Below are 19251 nucleotides of genomic sequence, written 5' to 3'. Positions count from 1 at the left end.
CCTCTGTGATGAACTCTTGTTGTTCCAAAGCTTGCTTTCTGACCTTTTGCTTGACGGGTCGTGCATGAGGACAGACAGCAAGGTGGTGCTCAATCACCTCCCTGGGAACGCCGGGGATGTCGGAAGCTTGCCATGCAAACACATCGACATTCGCCCATAGGAAGGTGACGAGCGCGTCTTCCTATTTGTCGTCAAGGGTGGAGCTTATGGTGAAAGCCCCTCCCGTGCCGTCCTCATTGACAGAAACCTTCTTGGTTCCCGGCGGTATGGCCCTGGGCTTCTTGTTTCCGCCGGTGGAGCTCTCTGGCACGTCCTCGACGGGAGCGCTACACTCCGAAGAGGTGCGCTTGCCGGAGTGGGTGTCCGAGGTCTCACCGGTCTTCTTCTTCTTCTTCCCTCCCGGGGTCCCAGCGGCAGGAGCAAGTGCCCTAGTGGCGGCAGCTGCTGCAACTGCTTGCTGGTATAGTTGGTCAGCACAAATCAGCGCATCTTTCTTATCGGAGGGGATGGTGATGATCGTCACAGGTCCTGGCATCTTCAGGGTGTTGTAGGCGTAGTGTGACGCCGCCATGAACTTGGCCAGCGCTGGGCGGCCAAGGATCCCATTGTAAGGCAAGGGGATCTTGGCAACATCAAACACGATCCTCTCCGTCATGTAGTTCAGATTGCTTCCAAAAGTCACGGGCAGCGTGACCTTTCCCTTAGGTTGGCTTCTTCCCGGGTTGACCCCCTGAAACGTGCCCGTCTCTTCGAGGTCTCCATCAGGAATCTGCAGTTTCTCGATCACGGCAGGCGAGATCAAGTTCAGACCGGCCCCTCCATCGACTAGCATCTTTGGGTTGTGTATTGTTGGTGAAACCAACAATGGCAAGCACCCGACCGCAGTAGTGCGATCAGGGTGATCCTCGGTGTCAAAAATGATAGGTGTGCTGGACCACTTCAGCAGCCTTTGGGCATCAAACAACGGCTCTGCCGCTGTAATCTCTCGCGCCCACTGTTTAAGCTGGCGGTGAGAAGTATGCAGTGAGGCGCCGCCGTCGACGCACATGGCCTCTGTAGCTTTCTGAAACTCTTGGTCGCCGGATTCGTCGTCCTCTTCATGATCGTCGTCTTCTGGCTTTTTTTCATGGCCCTGGGCGGGCCTCTCCTGTTGTTTATCCTTGCCGCGACGGCCTGCCTGGCCGTCACGCTTCTTGCCAGACCCCTCAGCACCATCTTGGCCCTTCTCCTTGTCCCGCCTCTCATATTCAGCCCTCTGCTTCTCAGCGAGGAGCTCAACCTGTCGGCAGTCTTGGAGAGCATGGCCTTTGGTGCGATGGATCTTGCAGTATAGCTTGTCGGAGTTTCCTGGTTTCTCGGCAACCGCCAAGGCCCGGCAGGCGACACATCCGGCAATTTCCTTGTCGGGGTCATCTGCCTTGGTTTTCTTGGTGGAGCCGGTGTCATCAGATCCCTCGACGGCAAGCATAGCTTTACCTTTGCGCTTCCTGTTGCGGCGCCGACCCTTCTTCGCCGGGCGGCAGTATCTTCATCTGAGGAGTCGGTTTCCACGCCGGCGTCTTCGCCGGGGTACTTCCTTCCCTCTTCAGCTCGGGTACATCTGTCAGCAAGAACATAGAGTTCTGCTACATCTTTCACCTTGTTCATTGCCAGCTCTTCGCGCATCTTGCGGTTACGCACGTTCTGATGGAACGCGCTGATGATGGCGACAGGGTGAACATCAGGGATATTGTACTGTATCTGGCTGAACCTCTGTATATACTTGCGGAGACTCTCGCTTCCCTTCTGGGGAATGACGTGCAGGTTGCTCGCTTGGCCATGGGCTTGGTGGCCTCCAGTAAAGGCGCCCACAAACTCATGGCACAAATCCGACCAGGAGGAAATAGAGTCTACCGGCAAGTGCATCAACCATGACATGGTGTTGGGTTTAAGAGCCAACGGAAAGTAATTCGCAAGCACCTTATCATCGCGGGCTCCGGCAGCTTGCATCGCAATGGTGTAGATGCTGAGGAACTCGGACGGATGGGTCTTGCCGCTGTACTTTTCGCCCATGTCGGGTTTGAAGGTGCGGTGAGTGGGCCACTGGAACTGCCGCAGCTCACGGGTAAAAGCCGGACAGCCTACCTCGTAAGGTAGGCCTCCAGGGCTCTCCGGTGCCGGCTGGTTCACAGCAGGCCCTGCTTGCCTGTCTGACTGGTGGCACGCTCCGCGCCGGCGCTCGATAGTGGTTCAAGCGTCTTCATGTTCTCGTTCCCGAAGGACTTGGCGCTGGTCACAGTGGGTCCGCGGGTCAGACGACGCTATGGAGATTTCGTCGCCCGTAACATCACGACGGGCTGGCGTCCGCGGTACCGGGCGAGGAGGAGGCGAGTGCATCGTGGTCGCGGCGCCGCCAACTTTCCTGCCACTGGTGCGTGGGACTCCGTCGGAGCGTTGACCCCAGGGCTCCACCGGACTCGGTTCATGTTTGTTGGCCACCGCAACAAGGCTTCGGATAGTGGCTCTCCATTCGTCGAGTTTCCCCGTAGTGGGAGGAAAATCGAGGAGCAACTGCGCGCGCGCCAGGGCTTCTACTGGCGTTGGTGGCAGCGAAACCTGCACGGATCGCGACGCGCTTCGACTTCTGACCATGTCAGAAGGAGCTCTATCACGACCCCGCGGTCGCATGCCATCTTCACCAGCGCCTCGGCGAGCGGGCAGGTCTTCTACCTCCCGGGAGTGGCGCTCGGGGCTCTTCCCGCGGCGACGCTCGGGGTCTTCGGCGTGATTACGCCGTTCGTCGCGCGCCGCTTGAGAGGAGCGCGTCGTCGGCGCCGGCGTGGGAGTCTTGGAGGCCCTCGCATCGCCTTCGGGCGGGGTGGTAGCGATCTTGGAAGGCCCCACGCCACCCGCGGGGGGCCTGGCTCCGTCTTTGGATTTGGCGGCGTGCGGCACGTTACCAGGCGCACGAACATCGCCGCCTCCCAAACTCCGGCTGCTGGGACGGTGTTGGTGTTCGCGAACGGCGCCCCGGGTCCTTTCTGCGACCGGTCCGCTGCTCGCCCGCGTCGGGACGGGATGTCCGGCTTCCGACGGGCCAACCGCCACCGTCGTCTTCTTCTTGGGCTCCATGACGATGAAGAAGCGCCGAACTAACTTCTAAAGCTGATTCTCACAACTGCGCCCCCTACCTGGCGTGCCAAAGATGTCGGTAGGAACGACACCTATGGGATCACAAGAATCCCTACTACGGTTGCCGGGCGCGGGGTCGTGAGAAGAGCGGATCAAACAGATAGCACATGGTTCGTTTATACAGGTTCGGGCCGCGAGGATGCGTAAAACCCTACTCCTGCTTTGGTGGATTGTATATCTGTGTTCTTGAGCTAGCTATGGGGCGTGAGGAGCTCCAAAAAGCCGAATCCTCCTCCTGGTCGCCTCGGGCCTCCTTTTATAGGAAAGGGGTTGCCACAGTGGCACACAAGAGGTGGAAATGGTACAGTGATGTGAGGTTATCCCTCGCATTACATGACAAGGCGCATTTAATGCGTCTTGCCAAGGTGTCCTTGCTTTATCGGGGACGGGGGAGAGCCCTATCTCATCCGTCGCCGCTCCCTCTTGTGTCGACACGCGCCCTGGCCAGCGGCGCCCGCGGTGCCATGTAGGCAGGCAGGCAGCTGAGGTGGCGCAGTGGTGGGTCTCCACGAAGATCCGCATGCCGCCACGCAGGTGCCTGCCCAGCTGGTTGGGTCGGCAGCTGCATGCGAATGGCGGTGGAGGTTTGACTGGCGTGGGCCTGATGGTGGCCCTACGGGTGTTCTTGGCAAGGGCCTTGCCGGGGCCTCGGCAAGGGTCTTGCCGTGGCGCCTGCTGTCATCCCCGGCAAGGCTCTTGCCGGGGGCCTTGTGGTCCTCCTTGGCTGGGATCCCGCCAAGGATCATCATCTTCTAAAGGGTGTATCTGATCTTGAATGTCTTCACAAAGATCCGCATGCCACCACGGGGATGTCTCCCGAATCCTTGCCCCATGGGGGCAGTGGACTCAAGGGTGACTCACTCCGTAGGTGTGGGGCGAGCTGCCACGGCAAGGGTCTTGCTGGGTTTGCTAAAACCGCCTCCCGGCAAGGATCTTGCCGGGGGGTCCGCTTCGTCCCCTTTGCTCTTTGTGGTCTTGGTCTTGGCGTCGTTCTGCTTTTCCTGAGCTTCGGTCTTACCTTGGCTCACCTCCCTTGCCTTGCTTACTGTGGTGGTGCCCGTGGCTCAGACTGTTCGTGCACAGTTATAGGGGTACAAAAAGTGTACCCCTCTTTTTGTACACCGACACTGCCCTTGCGCTTCCCGACGCCCTTGACATCCTTCTCGCGGAGATAGCGGTCGAAGACGCGGTACGGATCGAGCCGGATCTGTTCGTCGTCGAAGCTGTCCTCGCCGCCGTCGTCGTCCTCCTCCTCCTTCGGCAGCAGTCCGGCCATTGCACGAACCATCCGATTCTGCTCTCGCGCGAGGGCGAGCGTGTTCCTGCGTTGCCGTTTCTTCACAATGAGGGTGCAAATGGCATCATCGCCTAAGTGATAAAAGAAAAAGAACTCATCTTCTCTTTTTTTATTACCTTCCTCGTGTATGTATAAGACCAAATACATTCTTTTTCGAAATCGATTTCGAAAAGGAACTACTAATCCTTAACTTTTCGAGGAATCCTTCATCAGTGGTTGTGAATGACTGACTTTTTCAATCCCTTCGACCTTGGCTCCATAGAAGCAAGTCAGAAAGGTTGAGAAATAGAACCATCTGTGGCCGCCCGCTCCGCCGCAGTCATTTCCGCCGTAATACGGGCCTCGGCGGTCCTTATCCTCTCCTTCCCACGGCGGGCCACTCATTCGCGGTGGGACTCATACTCTGCCCGGCCGGTGATGGGAAAGGAGAGGTGTTTTGGCCGGGGCCGCGAGGATCCAGCACCAGAGGACCCGAGCGCCTGGTGAGTCGACGCTATGGCGTCGCGCGGGACGGATCTGTCCGTCAGCCGGGTGCTGTCCTCCCGGGAGCGGCGGAGTGCAATGCGGACTGCCATTGCCCCCTCCAACCTACACGGGATGACACCCCAGTCGACGGATCCGGACTTGTTGGAGTCTGGTCCGCTGCCTACCATGGCGGAGAAGGCCGGAAACCGCCTGAGGTGAGCTCGAGTGGCGGAGGGGAGTGGAGAGAAGTGGAGTGAAGTGGATAGAGTTTGCTCTGACGAACGGATTGAGACAAATATAAGTGGGGTCGGATAGGACAACATGAGCTGTGCCTGACGTGACGGGCGTGCCCGGATGTCTCCATATCCGCCCTATATTTGGGTTGAATATGTCGGGTGCCGGTCAGCCCGAGCGTTAGAGCCCCGTTTGAGGCGTCTGTCCGACTCGAAAAAACGTGACCAATCAATGACGGGTGGTTCGCTCGGGCGTTTGAGGCGGGTTAGACGCACCCGGCTCTAGATGCTCTTGTGTTAAGGGGATCCAGCATGATGTGCTTAGCGCGTCCAAAACTATTGCTGCCAGTAATCATTTGTGCACTGAACTACCACGCCGGACCGGAGGAAGCTGCAACAGGAATGCACCTTCGTTTTCCTGTTCTTTAGGAAGGTTCCGTACCAAACGTAGTATAGTAAGGAAAACGTTATTATATTTATAAAAATACATATAATTCATCCCGGAGAGGTTCAGTGGAGCAGTTGGAGTTGGGGAGGAGCTCCGGTCTCCCCCCGTCCCTCCGCTCCCAACGTGCGGCCCGGTTTTTGGGCACTAGAAATTTGCGACGACTCTCCTCGGCGTGCGCGTGCGAGATGGCACGCGTTGCGGCCTCGATCTCTTTTCTTGTCGTGAGGTCCGATGGAGTCGGATTTGGTAGAGACAGAGGGACGGTGCATTGTCAACCGTTCTTCCCCCCTGGGTGGCCTGTTCGTGTGTGTTAGCCTTGGCGTATGAGTAGACAAACAATCTGCGAGTTTTTTTATAAATAAAATCTGCGCATCCGTCGGAACATTCTATTGCAGACAGGCTCCATTTCTATGTATGGGCTACGAATTTATGTATCGAGCCCCACGGCGTCCCAGCGTGCTAGCCGGAGAATCTTGGTGGAGCACGCATCATCATTCATCAATCAAAGATCGCTCGGCCTCGCTCGCCCCTAATCATTTGGCACGTCGTGATCGTGCCTTCTGGAAACGATCTTTGTAGTCCTTGATTTGATTTTGCGTAGGAGGCCGTGTTCTACGTATGAACCTTCATTTTCTTTTCTGTTATATTAGGTGGACGCGTTAGGTGGAGAAACTTGATTAGAATCTCCCACCTTTTTCGCCAAAAGAAAGAGAGAGCTTGATCAGAAAAGGATCTTTGTGCGCATCATTGCTCAAAGGGGCGCGCCGGAAGCTCCGCTCGCTGTCACGCCAATTGCCGATCGAGCTGGCAGGCAGGCGGCCATGGCGATGGCGCCCCTCCTCTTGCCCGGCGACAGCTCCGGCCACGCCAGAGGCAACAACATCGGCAGCACGTGCGGCTAACCAACATCTCTACTCTTGGCAAGTTGGCATTGGCAGGCCTCTTTATCTTTATCTTCTTCACGCCGCACGTACACCTGTCCAGATTAGCCCTGACGGGCGGAGGCTGACCTTCCCACCGACGACAGCGAGCTCCACCGGGCTCGCGGCCGACGATCTCGCCGGGAGTGCCACCTCTCGCCTTTTTCTTTGACCGTTTCACGTGTCGCATTTCACGCCAAGGACGGCGCGGGCGTGATCGGACGGTCCGTGACGTTCGTTACGAGGCAGATTAAGATTCTATTTTACGTCTACTCCGAGCCGAGATTTCCATGATTTTGCTGGCACATGGATGGTCGGACTTTGGGGGGTGATTTTGCGGGCATCTAGAACTCTAGGTGGCAACCATCACAAGGGAAGAAAAATGAGTGCGATTAGCTGATCTTCCTCTCCGAGCATGCACGCAAGCTTTGTTTTTGTTAGTGCCTTGTCGTGTGCCAATTAGGCCCCGGGATTACTGTTACCTGGTAGCAAACGAGAGCCTGCTTGGGGAAGTCAGCAGGGTAGGAACGTTTACACGTTGCAATGATGCACACTTAAAGATGTATGACCCGTTGAAGAATTTGAAGGCATGATTTCAGATCATTGGCGCCTTTCCGGCGATGGCTTTCACATCTGTATTTGTTGATTTTCCACGGACGCTCGAAAGAATCATTTTTATTAGGGAAAAAGGCAAGGACTGTTTATTAAATGGCATAGGCCCTTACGAAAATTGAAAAGTATATTTAAATCTTTGAAGGTGTCGATGTCATCTTTCTTTTGCATGTACCGGCGACGCGCCTTGAGGAAAGTTTGTTGTCGACTCTGAGCCTCCGTCTCGGAGGAGCAAACTTTTCGAAACCATGACCTTGTAAAAGCAGTGGCCGGGAAGTCAACGATGTAGAGTAGAAAATGCCGACGACCACGATCCTCATGGCAAATCAACGCCTGTAGAATAAATCTTCGGAAAGGGCACGCATAATATCGCAGGTCCGGTCCAACGGAGTCGAAAAACACAACTCTCAAACGCTTCCCGGCAAGGCCAAAGTTGGTCAACCTTCATCGGTCAAACTAGAGTCGTAGGATCAAGACACACATCCACTCCAGAGGATAGTGCCACCGAAACAAACCTACATAAGAAAAATCCTGACCCGGAGAACCAGATCTCGGGACACACCACCCTCCACACACCTTCCAACATTGCCAAGAAGCACCATCAAAACGAGGATGAGACGGGAAGGACTTATTTCATGACGATGGTGGCCCCATCGCCTTACCCCAACAACGCGCGCGCTCTGGAAAAGCTGGTATATGGTTGTTGCCGCTCTAATTCCAAGGATTTCGCCGGGGTAGGCAGAAGGAAAATGCTTCGAAGAATTGGATTTATCTACTTAGACAGTACAAATCTATGAATTTCAGGTCACTACTTTGGCACATATTACTGCATATAAAGTGTGATGAATGCCTAAGGGCATCTTCAAAGCGGACCCTTAAACCTCACGCAAGTGTCCGAACTGATTTGTCCATGCACAATTTGCCATTCAAAGTCATCCCGCATCGGTCCGCAGACCAATCCAGACGTCCGTTTCCCCGCAAACTAGGGGGCTCTGTACCACCCAGACCCCCTCCCCGCCCCCGCCAAGCCCTTCCCATAAACTGCACGACCTTTGTGACCTCCACTTCTACACCCGGCCTCCACTCCGCTTGTCCTCTGTCACCGGTCCAGACCTCTCGTCCTTATGCCGCGCAGGTACAATCCGCCCTATGGGGGTCACCACGCCCCACAAGTGTTTGGTGAAATGTATGTGCTAGATTTTTATCTCTTCTTTGAAGCAATGGATTAGAACATGAAGTGCATATACGAACACTACATTGAGTTGTTCGACGACTCGTCCGACGAGGAGGGCTATGTAGGGCAATGATGGACTACTATCTGGTTGATGGAATTTATTCTTTGCGGGCTACCATTGTAAGGCTATCTCAGAGCTAGTTGGTTAGAAAATGTCTCACTTTGCACAAAGCCAAGAAGGAGCTAGAAATGATGATGGAATTTATTCTTTATGTTCCAGATTCGTTTTGCAGATGTTCGTGGACCTGCTAAACAATGGGGATCCAGAGACCTTGTTGCGGGTGATGATATGTTGTGTGATCATGGACACAACACGATCTAGATGAGTGAAGATGCCGCCGCAACTCTTGAATTTGAGAATGTGGGTGGTCCTATTCAACTTTCAGACCAGAATCCGACCACGTTTGATGAGTTTGTTCAAATGCATCAACAAGTCCGACGTCGAGCGGCTCAAGGAATATTTGATTGAGCATTTGTGTGCGGTTAAAGGGACAACTGAAACATATGTGCTAATTAAATTCAAGTTTGAACAACTTTAATCTGACAGCTTTGTTGGATTAATATTTAAATTAGAGCTAATGTCACATTTCAACATTTTCCATCATTTACGTTTTGAATGCTATTATTTTGAGCTTGCGGACTCGAGGAAAAAGAGACGAAAGTTTTAGAGGACATGGTTGAATGGCGGGCTCCACATCGCTGTCCACGGATCGATTTAAGATCAATGTTGGAGATGCCCTAGCTACAAAACTGTACCAAGCAAGATATTTATTCACCTCGAAATGATTCGATCGACTGTATCGTAAGGCTATCTGATCAGCGTCATTTTTTTCGCTGCTTTTCCTGTGCATCACAAAATCACGTGTTCATCTGACATCTCCACGCCACCAAACCCGCAAACTAAAAAAATATATATCACTTGTCAGTATTATTATTATTTCCTGCAAAGCCACCATTCCATCCGGCATGATAGGTGGCCACTGTCATGCCTCAGAATCACATCAAGCAAAGCCTGGACGTTTGTGTGTCTGTCATCTCAAGCGGGAGGCAAGTTGTTAGTGCGCGGATAATAGTTTAGGACGTTTTACCTCATGATGCATGCACTTTTTTTTGAAAGGATGCATGTACTAGTTATTATACTATAGTGAATTAAAAGCTACCGACAAGTCTCACGGTAAGAATTTGATTTCAGATTGCCCTGCTAAAGGCACTACTAGAAATTACGGGTAGAATCACACACCATGCAGGACAGCATCGTGCAGGGTAGATTCTCGTGGTCGGATGCACACGCATGCATACAACGGTTTCATACATGCTATTCGCAAGTACAGTATATGCTATTCGCAAAGAAAGGTGCACAGTACATACTGATACGGAACGTACTACGCCATGTAGAGTACAGAACCTTTGGTCGTGCCTGCTCGTGAGAGGCTGGCAGTTTGAGTTTGGCATGTACGTACGTACATACGTACATACATGGTCGTCGCCTCACTCTCAAACTCTCGATGTACTACTTGTCTCACCAAACAGCGGGCGACGAGTTGCCCCACCTTAACCATGTTCTGCGGACGACATTAATGTAATCCCTCTCATCGGTTCAGATTTCATTGTTCACCAGGACGAGTAATGCTACACGTACAAAGAAGTACATGGAAAAAAATCCTAGTCAGCGTGTAATTGCGTGTAACTCTTTGTATGTCTAGCATTATTGCATCGGGACGTTAAGCAGACCATGTAAACGACATTTAAGCATACACATATTAAGCATATTTTCTTTAAAAAAAAGGATAGCTACTATCCTACTTTTGCAACGAGGCAGGCAGGGATCTTTTTCTTTGATAAATAGCATTTTTATTAACTTAAAATGTAGTATCAAGCCAATACAAAGTATGCTAAGCAATACCCGGTCTCTACATGATTAGAATGCATACAAGCAAACGGTAATAGTCTAACAGACAAAAATAAGAACTGATGTATCAGCAACAGCACAATCAAACATGATCGACATTATGCCTATGTCAAATATTTGGACCGGTCCGGAGATTATGCTACCATCCATGTTACGTAAAAACCTCCCTCGTTACCCGCTTCAACCGCATACATGCCATCTTGAACAGTGGTTGGTACTTCGTTCGATATAACGTAGATCGACTACGTACGAAGGAAGTGCGTACAGCGAAAAATAACATGTAAATGAGAGGAATTTTTGCACTCAAACACCAAATCATTTCTACATAACCAAAACATCCATAATAAAGCATCATACGCTCCCATCCTTATCAGCGTTCTCAATTTATTTGGAATACCGTTCAACGAATGATCAAAAATATTGACAGCACTTATGGACGGATACAAATTAGACGCTATTTGGATGAATGACCATGTAGAACGCATAAATTTGCATTGGAAAAAAGTGTCTGATTATCTCATCATGAGTACAAAAGCTATAATTGCTTCCTTGCCAATTATGACGACTAAGGTTGTCTTTGGTTAGCACCAGTGACGGATCCAGGACCCAGGCGGGAGGGGGGGGGGAGGATGGGCCCAGGGCGTGAGAGCGATTTACTTCGTTGACTGTAGCTTACTTCGCACTGTAGCAGCCTGGGGCCTGGACTTGGCTCAATCCTGGGTCCGCCCCTCGTTAGCACAACTCACCTTTAAAGGTACTACATGAAGATTTTAAATTTTAGTGGAATCTTTGACATTCAAATTCTCTTGTTATTAAGTTATAGTGTAATTTTCGACATCCAAATTCTCTTGTTATTATCCATTGACATCTCTGAATATATGAACACACGGTACATAAAATCAACTGTGAATAATCCAGATATAGTGAGAGCATCTCCAGCCGTTGGTCCCCCAGGCAGCGATTTTACGTGCCCCTGGGGGCGAGCCGGCGCTAAAACTGGCGCGGGGGCGAGCGGGTTCCCAGCCGGTCGCCCCAGGGTCGTCCCAGACGTGGTTTCTTTTTATTTTAAAAAATCTGAATTCGGCAAAGTTCGGCTAAATTCAGTAAATCTCACATTAATATTCAACATGTTCGGCGTTACATAAATTATTTATAAAATAGACATCTACGTGGCGAAGAAGTCGCTAAGCGCGGTGAAGTCGCCGACGTCCTCGTCGTCGTCATCGTCCTTCTCCTTCTTGACGGCACGGCCGCCTCTGCTGGACCCCTGCCCGGCGTCTCCAAGGCGGACCGGTGGTGGCGTTGGCGCGTCGTCGTCGTCGCTGTCATCGAGGACGACGACGCCTCCCTCATCCCGGCCACGGCGCTGAGCTTCAAACCGCTTGTAGGCGGCGTGCAGGCGCTCCAGCTCCAGCTGCGCCCAGTCATCGCGCGCCCATTTGAGGGCCGTCGCGTCGTCGAGCTACTCCTCCTTGACGCCGCCGGCGAGCCCGGGCTCCGTCTTCACGACGGGGAGCCCCGGCTCCGTCTTGACGGCGGCGTGCCCCGACTCCGTCTTTGGCTTGACGAAGCACGGAGGAGCCGAGGAGGGGGCGCGCCTGCCACCCTCGTTGATGACGATGCCGCCGTTGCGGGTGTGCCGGCCGAGTAGCGTCTCCGCGGCGGGCTCGGCCTTGACGCCGAATAGCGCCAGCGAGCCGGAAGAGTGGGAGGAGGAGAGAGAGGATGAGGAAGAAGAGGAGGAGCCGAACCTCCTGGGCGCCCACGGCCCGGCGCTCCGGCGGGGTGCGGGAGGGCCCCCGCGGTAGGGTATGCCAACGGCGGGTTATTGCTGCCCTTGAGGTACTCCAGCACCTCGTACAGCGTGCGGCCCGGGACGCCCCACCAGACGCGCACGGGCGTCGCTGTTCTTGACACCGCCGACCACCGGCGCCCCGTTCGTGGACGCCAGCCGCTGCGCCTGCCGCCGCTGGAAGTAGTCCACCCACGCCGCGTGGTTGTTGGTGGCGTACTGGGGGAGGGCGCGCTGTTTCTCTGTGAAGGCCGCCCGCATGCAGTCGACCTCGGCGGCGAAGACGCCGGAGCGCGCGTCGACATCGGGCACCGGGAGGATGGGGACGCCGCCGTTGCTGAGCCTCCACCCCGTCGGCCCGACGCGCATGTCCGGCGACGCCGAGATGTTGGCCTCGAAAAGCAGTCACGCCTCCCACTCCTGGAGCGAGCGGCGGCCGAAGCCGTTGGCCGTCGCGGCATCGCCTGGAAAGCGTTCGGCCATCGCCGGGGAAGGGGAGGACGGGGGAGCTCGGCGGCACGGATGGAAGAAAGCAGAGACGGGGGAGCTCGGTGGCGCGGCGGCTGGTTTGGGCTCACGCTGGGGTGGCCAGCGGCGAGGGGGAGCGACGCAGGAGGCGTCGTCGCGCCGTCCGTGAGGAATCAATGGCAAGGCTGCCGCCGGTCAGCCTTGCCATTGATTCCCCGTAGGAAACCAAGACGCTCTGGAAAAGACGAGGCGCCGTCTCGCTGACGCGGCTGGCCCGTGGTTCTTTCGCGCCATAAACGCTCGCCCCGGCGCCCGGACGCCCCCAGCATGCCGGTTTTAGTTTGAGTATGCCGGCGTTAATTTCGGTTCAAGCCGGCAAAAAACGGGTTCGTAAGGGCTCGACTGAGTTTTTTTTAAACGCCGACGTGAGAAAAAGGTCTGAAAAAGGCTTGTTAGCACGCAGCTGGAGATGATACGGGGTTCCCGTAGCCAAGCTGCCACCGGCAAAGACCACCGCGGCCCACGACACCACACGCGCACCAACCTTCCCCGCGGGCCCACGGGGCCAGTCCACGTCGAGCCGAGCGCCATTCCCACTCCCTCCGGCGGGGCACCACGTCGCCGCACCTAACGCTCACCATCATCAACCGTCGGCTCATCATCCGACGACCTCCACAGGCCTTTGCCTATTCGGGAAGAACGACACGATAAGCTCTCGACGCACGCCGACGGCACGACATATCGCCCCCCCCCGGCCCAAAATCTCGCCAGGGTGGCGCGCGGGCCGCAGATCCAGCATCCGACGGCCGTCCGCTCGTCCACGCCGCCGCATCGATCCCCGCGCGCGCGCGGTGGACAGCGGCAGCGGCAGCAGTACACGGGCGGCGTCGTGGCGTCGTCGCAACGGCTATAACTGGGACATCCACCCATGTTACCCGCCATATCCTGTCTCCTCCCCTCCCCCCGAAGAATTCGCCGTAGCGGCACCAGCAGGCCAGCACGTCCACCCCACCTCCCCCTCGCAGCGGGTGGGTCCCGCCGCCAGCTTCCGGCGAGCCGCCGGCGGGCGGCATTGCGCTCTCCGGGCCGGTTCTTGACTGACGGATGGCGTCGCCGGGTGGCGGGTACGCGGACCGGCCAGCGCCGCCGCTGGACGGGATGATCACGGTGGACGGGGGCGGGGGCAGGACGCCGCCGCCGGCGGGGCTGCCGAGGCCGCCAGGGTTCCGGGGGCTGATGCAGCAGCCGTCGCGGCTGGCGTCCGGGGTGCGGCAGTTCGCGTCGCGGGTGTCGATGAAGGTGCCGGAGGTGGTGCCCGGCATCCGGCCGGGCGGCGGGCGGATGACGCGGATGCAGTCCAGCGCGCAGATGGGGCTCAAGGGGCTGCGCTTCCTCGACAAGACCTCCGGGAGCAAGGAGGGCTGGAAGGCCGTCGAGCGCCGCTTCGACGAGATGAGCAAGGCCAGCGGCCGCCTCCCCAAGGAGAGCTTCGGCAAGTGCATCGGTGAGCACCCATGCATCCACTGTGTGCTACTAATCTTTTCTCTTTTCTTTCAAACAAAACCGTGAGCTAATCTCGTTCGATTACGGTGTGATTAAGAATGGCAGTAGCAAACAATTTTAGACACAAAACAGTTGATTTCTAATTAGAACTGCACGATTGAATCTGACAAAGTGGCCACGAGCATGGGGAATCTTTTGTACTTCTGTTAGGGGCATCTTGTTGTTGCATCCACCATTTTTATGCTTGCCCACAGTCGTCTGAAGTTACCACGAACTGTTCCTATTTGCCCAAAAGAGTTGTTGGCAGGGTCGGCGCACCGAACCGAGATCCACTATTCGGCCCACAAGAATTTCCCCAGATCAGCGCTTGCTTGCTGTCCCAAATAGTGCCTGGTCAGAACCCAAAATCAAGTACAGTATCAGCACCCCCACTCCTAGCTGCTAATTTAATTTGGATCTTAGCAATAAATGCCCATGATACAATGTCCGCTCAAAAGAAGTAATACGTCCATGGATCCCCCAAACGGGGTCACGGTCGGTGCACTAATAACCACTAATGGGGGAATGCTTCTTGATCCGAAGGCATGGGGGACTCCAAGGAGTTCGCCGGCGAGCTGTTCGTGACGCTGTCGCGGCGGAGGAGCATCGAGCCGGAGCAGGGCATCACCAAGGAGCAGCTCAGGGAGTTCTGGACGGAGATGACCGACCAGAACTTCGACTCGCGGCTCCGCATTTTCTTCGACATGTAAGCTATAGGTTCAGTTGTTGTTTTAGCACCAGCGTTGGAGCTCATCAGTCGAACGAACCTACTGATGGATGAAATTCGGCACGAGCAGGTGCGACAAGAACGGCGATGGGATGCTCACGGAGGATGAGGTCAAGGAGGTGGGGAATTTCTTCTGCTCGATGGGATCTGCTGTATTCTGAAACAATGAGAAATGAATGATCAACCTGTTGTTTTTGCTCGCTGGTGATAGGTTATTATATTGAGCGCGTCGGCCAACAAGCTGGCCAAGCTCAAGAGCCACGCCGCGACCTACTCGTCGCTCATCATGGAGGAGCTCGACCCCGACGACCGTGGCTACATCGAGGTGCGGCAGTAATGATATAGACTAGTAGTAGTTAGTGGTCGCCATGTCGAAACCTCAGAGGGCGCGAGTTGCTGACCTCCAAACCTCCGATGCAGATTTGGCAGCTGGAGACGCTGCTGCGCGGGATGGTGAGCGCGCAGGCGCCGGAGGTGAAGCTGAAGCGGACGACGTCGAGCCTGGCGAGGACGATGATCCCGATGCGGTACCGGAGCCCGCTGAAGCGGCACGTCACCAGGACCATGGACTTCGTCCACGAGAACTGGAAGCGGATATGGCTGGTGACGCTCTGGCTCGCCGCCAACCTCGCCCTCTTCGTCTACAAGTTCGAGCAGTACAAGCACCGGTCCTCCTTCCAGGTCATGGGCAACTGCGTCTGCGTCGCCAAGGGCGCCGCCGAGACGCTCAAGCTCAACATGGCGCTCATCCTGCTGCCCGTCTGCCGCAACACGCTCACCACCCTCCGCTCCACCGCGCTCAGCCACGTCATCCCCTTCGACGACAACATCAACTTCCACAAGGTGCTCGCCGGCGCCATCGCCGTCGGCACGGTGGTGCACACGCTCGCCCACGTCACCTGCGACTTCCCCAGGCTCGTCTCCTGCCCGAGCGACAAGTTCATGGCCCTGCTGGGCCCCAACTTCGGCTTCAGGCAGCCGACGTACCCGGACCTGCTGGCCAGCGCCCCGGGGGTCACCGGCATCCTCATGATCATCATCATGACCTTCTCCTTCACGCTGGCCATGCACACCTTCAGGCGGAGCGTCGTCAAGCTGCCGTCGCCGCTGCACCACCTGGCCGGCTTCAACGCCTTCTGGTACGCGCACCACCTGCTGCTGCTCGTCTACGTCCTCCTCGTGGTGCATTCCTACTTCATATTCCTCACCAGGGTCTGGTACAAGAAGACGGTAATTAATCCTCTGCCCTCCTTACTGATGATGATCAGCCACCTGTATAAATTCAAATGTTGATCATCGTTATTTGTTTGCTCAGACATGGATGTTCCTCATAGTCCCTGTCCTCTTCTACGCCTGCGAGAGAATTATCAGAAAAGTTCGCGAGAACAACTACCACGTGAACATTCTCAAGGCAGGCCACTGACAATTCACCTGATTTATTACTTCTTTCTGACTGTTATTAGCTATTACAGTATTAACCAATGTTGCCACATACTATGCAGGCTGCGATTTACCCAGGAAATGTGCTCTCTCTTCACATGAAGAAGCCACCGGGTTTCAAGTACAAGAGTGGGATGTACCTGTTTGTGAAATGCCCCGACGTTTCGCCTTTCGAATGGTATCACTCCAATCCTTGCTGCATATATGAACAAAGATACAGTTCATCCGAGGTTCTTGCTTACAGTTGATGATGGTCTTGCAGGCATCCGTTCTCCATTACTTCTGCACCTGGAGATGATTACCTGAGCGTGCATATCCGCACGCTAGGTGACTGGACATCTGAACTCAGGAACTTGTTCGGGAAGGTCAGTTCAGGCAACTAAACTGCAAATGTTTATTCACTATTAAACAGACTATCCAAGAATGAATACTTAGAAAGATCCATATTCATACAGTGTTTCGAGGCACAAGTTACTTCCAAGAAGGCCACCCTTTCGAGACTTGAAACTACAGTTGTGGCAGACTCTGCGACAGAAGACACCAGGTGAGCTCATTTAACTATTTGGCAACGCGAAATTCAGTTAGTTTTGAGTACAGACTTTTTATATCATCATTGCTGTGTCTCCTTTAGGTTTCCTAAGGTCTTCATCGATGGCCCTTATGGTGCACCGGCGCAAAATTACAAGAAATACGACATTCTTTTGCTTATCGGGCTTGGAATTGGCGCCACTCCTTTCATCAGCATATTGAAAGATCTCTTGAACAACATAAAGTCCAATGATGTAAATTTCTTTCACTGCAAAGTATTCTTAAACATTATATACATAATAATATAGCTAATGGAGATAGCATAACTGAGAAAATGAGTTGATGGAACAGGAGGTGGAAAGTATACACGGTTCTGAGATAGGCAGCTTCAAGAACAGTGGGCCAGGGAGAGCTTACTTCTACTGGGTTACCAGAGAGCAAGGATCCTTCGACTGGTTCAAAGGAGTCATGAATGAAGTCGCTGACAACGATCACAGCGTACTTATCTCACTCTGATATTTTCAATTTCATCTTTCCATACGATACAAAATGTCTAGTCGCATCTATAAAACTGGGCTAAAGTAATATGGCAATTGCAGGATGTCATAGAGATGCACAATTACCTCACCAGCGTGTATGAAGAAGGCGACGCAAGGTCAGCGCTGATTGCCATGGTTCAGTCACTCCAGCATGCCAAAAATGGTGTTGACATCGTCTCCGGAAGCAAGGTATTTGCCGAGCTCTGCATTCTCACCTGATCCCATATGTCTCTGCTTCCTTTTCTGACACGTCTCTTGTAGATTCGGACACATTTTGCAAGGCCTAACTGGAGAAAAGTGTTCTCTGATTTGGCCAATGCCCACAAGAACTCTCGTATAGGTGAGCTAAATTCGCTAAAGACCTTGTCATGGCAGATTTATACTAGACCGTGCAATAGTTAACATGAACATGAATCTACAGGTGTTTTCTATTGTGGATCTCCAACACTCACGAAACAACTCAAGGATCTTTCAAAAGAATTCAGCCAGACAACCACAACTAGGTTTCATTTCCACAAGGAAAATTTCTAAGGCCATACCCGAAGAATTTCAAACAGTTGGAAGATATACTTGTATAGGAAAAGAAATATGATAGTGCTCGAATAGTAAATATAGCTTTACAAATTTTGTTGTACGCTGGGTTGTACAAAGTACATTGAAAGCTAGTGTCACCAGCATACATAGACTGGAATATTTAGAAATATCTGTATTGTAACAGTGAGATTGATTGTTAGGTTATGCCCCTCGAACACGCAAGCTTTCTCTCTTCAGTTTTTCTGCCCTGACAGTCTCTGCATTGCGCTTATGAACACTACTCTCCCCAGATATGTTCTTTTCTTTTGGAGGTCTGCCTCTTTTTTTAGGTTGAATGTCACCTGATACTGATATAGTTCTATCCTTTCGAGGCCTGCCCCTTTTTTTAGGCTGATATACCTCCTCAGTTTTTCTTTTGGAGGTCTGCATCTTCAGTTTTTCTGCCCTGACAGTCTCTGCATTTGATGGGGACGCCTGAAGCAACCCTGGTAGTGGCAGGTTGTTTGACTGTAGGCCATTTACTGCTCTGACCACCACCTGGTTGCGAGCACCATTAGTTCCTTGCGATGATCTAGCCCCCTTAAGTCTGGAGTCAGGAACAGCATTCTGATGTTTGAATTTGTCCATAACAAGTTTTCTGAGTGGAATGGTTATGTCCAATGGTAGCAGGATCTCCTCCAGTTCAAGCCATTCAAGATCTTCCTGGTCTCCATCATCATAGACAACACTGTACCAATTGCTTTCACTGTCATACTTGACAACTTTCCCTGCAAAATACTTGTCCCCAAACTGCTTTCTCACTTTCCGCCCTTCTAGCCATTCACCAAAGCGATGATCAACTCGAGATCCTTGAGCGTCTCTTACTGCAGGTTGTGAACCAGATGCGAAATCAGGAGGCAAGTCTGGGACACCATTGATAATGATAACAGGCTCCCTGGATACTTTGACAACAGATGCAGTGTCTGACTCTTGCATGTTCTTACTCCCCTCCATGACCTGATATTGCACCAATTCCTTGGATTTAGCTAGAAACAGCCTGGAGGAGAAAGAAAATAGTTTCATCAACAAAATGAGTCATCATAAGCAAGAAAACTCAAAAGAACAAGTAACAATAACGCGAGCACTTTCACAGCTACAATGCAGTATTTAGATGAGTCAGGCATGTAGAAACATCCCTGATATTAACCAACACCTAGGATTTAGGAAGCACGGCACTTCGCACAGGTGATACAGGTATCATGTCATGGTATGTATCGTGCCTCAATATGGCAGTCTGGCACATAGCTGAAGTACAAATGTATTTCTGTTCCAGACAATATGATATTATGTTCAGAGTAATCCTAAAAGTAAATCAGCAAAGAGAGCCTCTTAAAATTAAATTGAGATCAGTTG

At 53.2% G+C, this 19251-nt stretch overlaps 2 protein-coding genes across 2 annotated transcripts; one reads left to right on the top strand and one right to left on the bottom strand.

The window, feature by feature from the left end:
* Window positions 1-13486: 13486 nt before the first annotated feature.
* LOC123062513 (putative respiratory burst oxidase homolog protein H) lies at window positions 13487-18095 on the top strand. Its single transcript, XM_044486058.1, has 14 exons — window positions 13487-14053; window positions 14635-14797; window positions 14889-14937; window positions 15030-15143; window positions 15239-16048; window positions 16134-16229; window positions 16321-16436; window positions 16521-16623; window positions 16714-16802; window positions 16890-17040; window positions 17138-17284; window positions 17386-17514; window positions 17587-17665; window positions 17747-18095. The coding sequence occupies exons 1-14, from the start codon at window positions 13654-13656 to the stop codon at window positions 17854-17856; spliced, it is 2556 nt and encodes an 851-aa protein (XP_044341993.1). The 5' UTR covers window positions 13487-13653; the 3' UTR covers window positions 17857-18095.
* LOC123062514 (uncharacterized) lies at window positions 17873-18852 on the bottom strand. Its single transcript, XM_044486059.1, has one exon. The coding sequence runs from the start codon at window positions 18850-18852 to the stop codon at window positions 18061-18063; it is 792 nt and encodes a 263-aa protein (XP_044341994.1). The 3' UTR covers window positions 17873-18060.
* Window positions 18853-19251: the final 399 nt, after the last annotated feature.

This window comes from Triticum aestivum, chromosome 3A, assembly GCF_018294505.1.
Source record: "Triticum aestivum cultivar Chinese Spring chromosome 3A, IWGSC CS RefSeq v2.1, whole genome shotgun sequence".
Taxonomy (NCBI): Eukaryota; Viridiplantae; Streptophyta; class Magnoliopsida; order Poales; family Poaceae; genus Triticum; species Triticum aestivum.
The sequence above is the reverse complement of the archived record's forward strand: the minus strand, read 5'-3'. Positions and strand labels throughout refer to the sequence as shown.